Source organism: Herpailurus yagouaroundi, unplaced genomic scaffold (genome assembly GCF_014898765.1).
Source record: "Herpailurus yagouaroundi ecotype Mexico unplaced genomic scaffold, PumYag 186, whole genome shotgun sequence".
Classification (NCBI taxonomy): domain Eukaryota; kingdom Metazoa; phylum Chordata; class Mammalia; order Carnivora; family Felidae; genus Herpailurus; species Herpailurus yagouaroundi.
Genome location: NW_024412417.1, coordinates 40030891 through 40033867, shown reverse-complemented (window position 1 = coordinate 40033867; position 2977 = coordinate 40030891). Strand labels below are relative to the sequence as shown.

The following is a 2977-nucleotide window of genomic DNA, read 5'->3' as shown; positions in this document are numbered from 1 at the left end:
TTCAAAACATTAAAAAAAAAAAAAAAAAAAGGAAATGGGCTGAAAGTTTGGGCAGGAAAAGAAGAGAAGTTCTTGGCCCTGGCTGGGATGAAACAGGGACCGGGGCGCTCTGGGTCATATTATCCAGTCCATTAGCCTGGGGGAACTGAACCTAGAGGCGGGCCCCACCCACCTGACAGTAGCCACCTGTCACGTTTCTGGGGGGGGAGGGGGGCTGGTGAGGGCTCAGTGCGGGGCCTTAAGGTCTCTTGGGGGCCCCAGGAGTGCACAGGGCTGGGGCAGCCTTACTGGTAGCTGCCGTCTTCTGCGCACTGAGGAACATAGTCTGCTCGCTCCAGAAACGCCCTCTCCCTCTGCAGCTCGCAGGGACGTAGAGGCTGGGCGTCCACCTGGTATTCTGGGAAAAGGGAAGCAGCTCGTCAAGGAGGGGTGTGGATGGGGTTCCAGTAGCAAAGATGGGGGTCCCTGCAGCACAGGTGCTCTCCTGGCATCATCAGCGCCAATTACGTTCTGACTCGCAATGCTGTTTCCAAGTTCGCGATTCACACGTTTCCAAGTAGGACTTTAGCTCATTTAACCCTCAACCTCTCCTGGGAGGTGAGACCTGCATCTTCCCCACGTGGCGCTAACACGGTGAAAGCCACCTGCTCGAGGTCACACAGCTGCAAAGAGAAGGGTTCAAAGTCAACCCTCAGACACTGCGTTCCCCCGAACCACGGCGTCCGAGCGCCAGAAAGATGGTGTTCTTGAATTTATCGAGCGGTTCCCTGTGGGCAGAGCCTCTCCCGGCCCAGGTCAGGAATGCAAATTAATCAGCAACCCCTGTGGGTCAGGCGTCCTCGTCGTATTCTCCTTTGAGAACACATGTGACATGCAGGCACGCACTTGGAGATCACGACCGCGTCGGGAGGTTAGTGTCCCTGTCTTCCTTTTGCAAACAGAAAAGGGAAGCTGACACTTATCCAAAGTCCCACAGCAAGTGGCCAACCTCTGCTCGCTATTTTCACCGCCTCTATTTCACTGCACAGGTGGATGTGGTTTTTGGTTTGCTGTGGTTTTTCTTCACTACCTGCCGATGACTTCTCAAACGCCTCGTGTGGATGACCTCGGCCCGAGACCGCCCAGGGAATAAAACCAGGTATCAACGCCAAAACTCACTAGCAGGATCGGGTGGGCTGAGCTCAAATTGAATTGGGAAGATCTGATTTCCCACCTCCTCTCCCACCAGTCGCTGGCTCCGTGCCCTCAAGGTAATTTAGTCCGACTCGCAAAACCACTGTCTCTTCATCGGAAAACCGTCCGCAGGACATGGTGGGGACTAAACGAGATCACAAATGTTCCCAGGCGCAGGGGCAGAGCCTGGCTGACGTCGGGGTTGTGACCCGAGAGCTCCCTCCAGACCCTCTGCTCCTTGGCCTTGAACCCGCAACTCACCAAAGATGTTGGCCGACACCAAGCAGGCTGAGCCCAGCAGACTGAGGACCCACGGGGCCAGGACCATTTCTGTGGGCCGGTCCGGGGACGAAGGCGAACAAGCCACTGCCTGCCCTAGGCTCTGGCCAGGGAGCCTTTATAGAGCCTCTCTGGCACCGCCACCCCCACCCCCACGGGCACTCAGGGAAGCTGTGTTTTCTCTGCCCGTCACAAGGGGTTCCTCCACCTGCGTCTGCTCCCTCCGAGGACACTCGTGTGGCCAGCGGGGGACGGGAATCTCGTTGAGGCTCTGTGAAGCAGAACCTAGTGGAGTGACTTTGAAATTCATCTTTGCAGGTGAAGAAAGTTCTATGGTTTTGTGGGCCACAGGCTCAGGCCTCCCGGGAACAAAGCATTTCCTCTATCTCTCCCTTCTTTCCTCTCCTTCTTCCTTCCTCTCTCCCTCCTTTCTTCTTCGCTCCCTCCCTCCCTTTCCTCCCTGCCTCCCTTCCTCCCTCCCTCACCTTCCTCCCTGCCTTCCTTCCACCAATACAATTTAGAGCCCCACAGCAACAGACACTATTCCAGGCAATGAGACTGTGGCAGAGAACAAGCAAAATGACTAGTATAGAAGGTAAGAACGTTAGGAAGGGAAGCCAAGCACACAGACACAGGTTCCTATTCATCCGTGGTCTCCCTTCCCTGCTGTCCGAGGACCTCAGAATCTCCAACCTAAAGGGAGCAGGCACCGTGTCTCCCACAGCGAGATTGTAAAGCAGTGTATTTTCTCTTAGCAAAGCCAGCCTCCTTCCTTTCGTCCTTTCCCTGAGCGACCATGGAAAACTCACATCATCCTCTCGAGCCCCTGCCTCCTCCTCTAGAAAAAAGAAATACAAGGAGAATAATAATGTGTACCTACTCGATAGGGTTGCTGTAAGGCGACGAGTATGTGCACAAGAGAAGCTAGCAATTAAGATCACTGATTTTCTCATCTTGCAAATGACGTGGTGCCAGAGGGTGACAGGTGCCCAGGATACCCTGCAGGGGCAGGGGTCGCAGATGGGAAGGGAAGGCCCCGCTGAGGATGTGGGACCTGGGTGGAGAGAGAGGGCGAGCGAGAGCCTGGAGGGATGGCATCCCGGGGTGGGGGAAGGCCAGGAGGCCAGGCTGGGAGGTAGAGGAGGCTCCCCACCCAGGAGGGAAATGAAGGGTCCTAGCCGCGGAAGTGGATCGTGCTACCCAACAGAGGTGCTATGAATCTTACAAGAGTTCACATATGACAAGTGCTTAACACAGCTCCTGCGTGTAACTGCCCAGGGTTGGTTACCAGCATCATTATTATGTTCCTGATACAAAGCACAGAAAGTAAAACTCTACACTTATTTGGGGGGGGGGGGGGGACCAAAACTGGGTAAGAAATCCTGCTCTGCACAGCCCCAGTCTCAGCCCCAGCCCAGCCAAAATGGGTGGCCAAGCTTCAGGTCCACTCGGCCCGGATGCTCCACAGGCATTTCAAATTCAACACACCCCACAACAACAAGCTGCTCAACGCTTCCTCCAGCGC

The 2977-nt window shown here is 55.3% G+C and overlaps 1 protein-coding gene across 1 annotated transcript in view; it reads right to left on the bottom strand.

The window, feature by feature from the left end:
- The window catches only part of TG (thyroglobulin), a 244730-nt gene extending 243104 nt beyond the window's left edge, over positions 1 to 1626 (bottom strand). The window contains exons 1-2 of the mRNA XM_040494469.1: positions 1435 to 1626; positions 289 to 397 (exon numbers count right to left, since the gene is read on the bottom strand). Of these exons, the coding sequence (XP_040350403.1) occupies positions 289 to 397; positions 1435 to 1501 (176 nt within the window). The 5' untranslated portion in view covers positions 1502 to 1626. The remainder of the gene's footprint in view (positions 1 to 288; positions 398 to 1434) is intronic.
- Positions 1627 to 2977: the final 1351 nt, after the last annotated feature.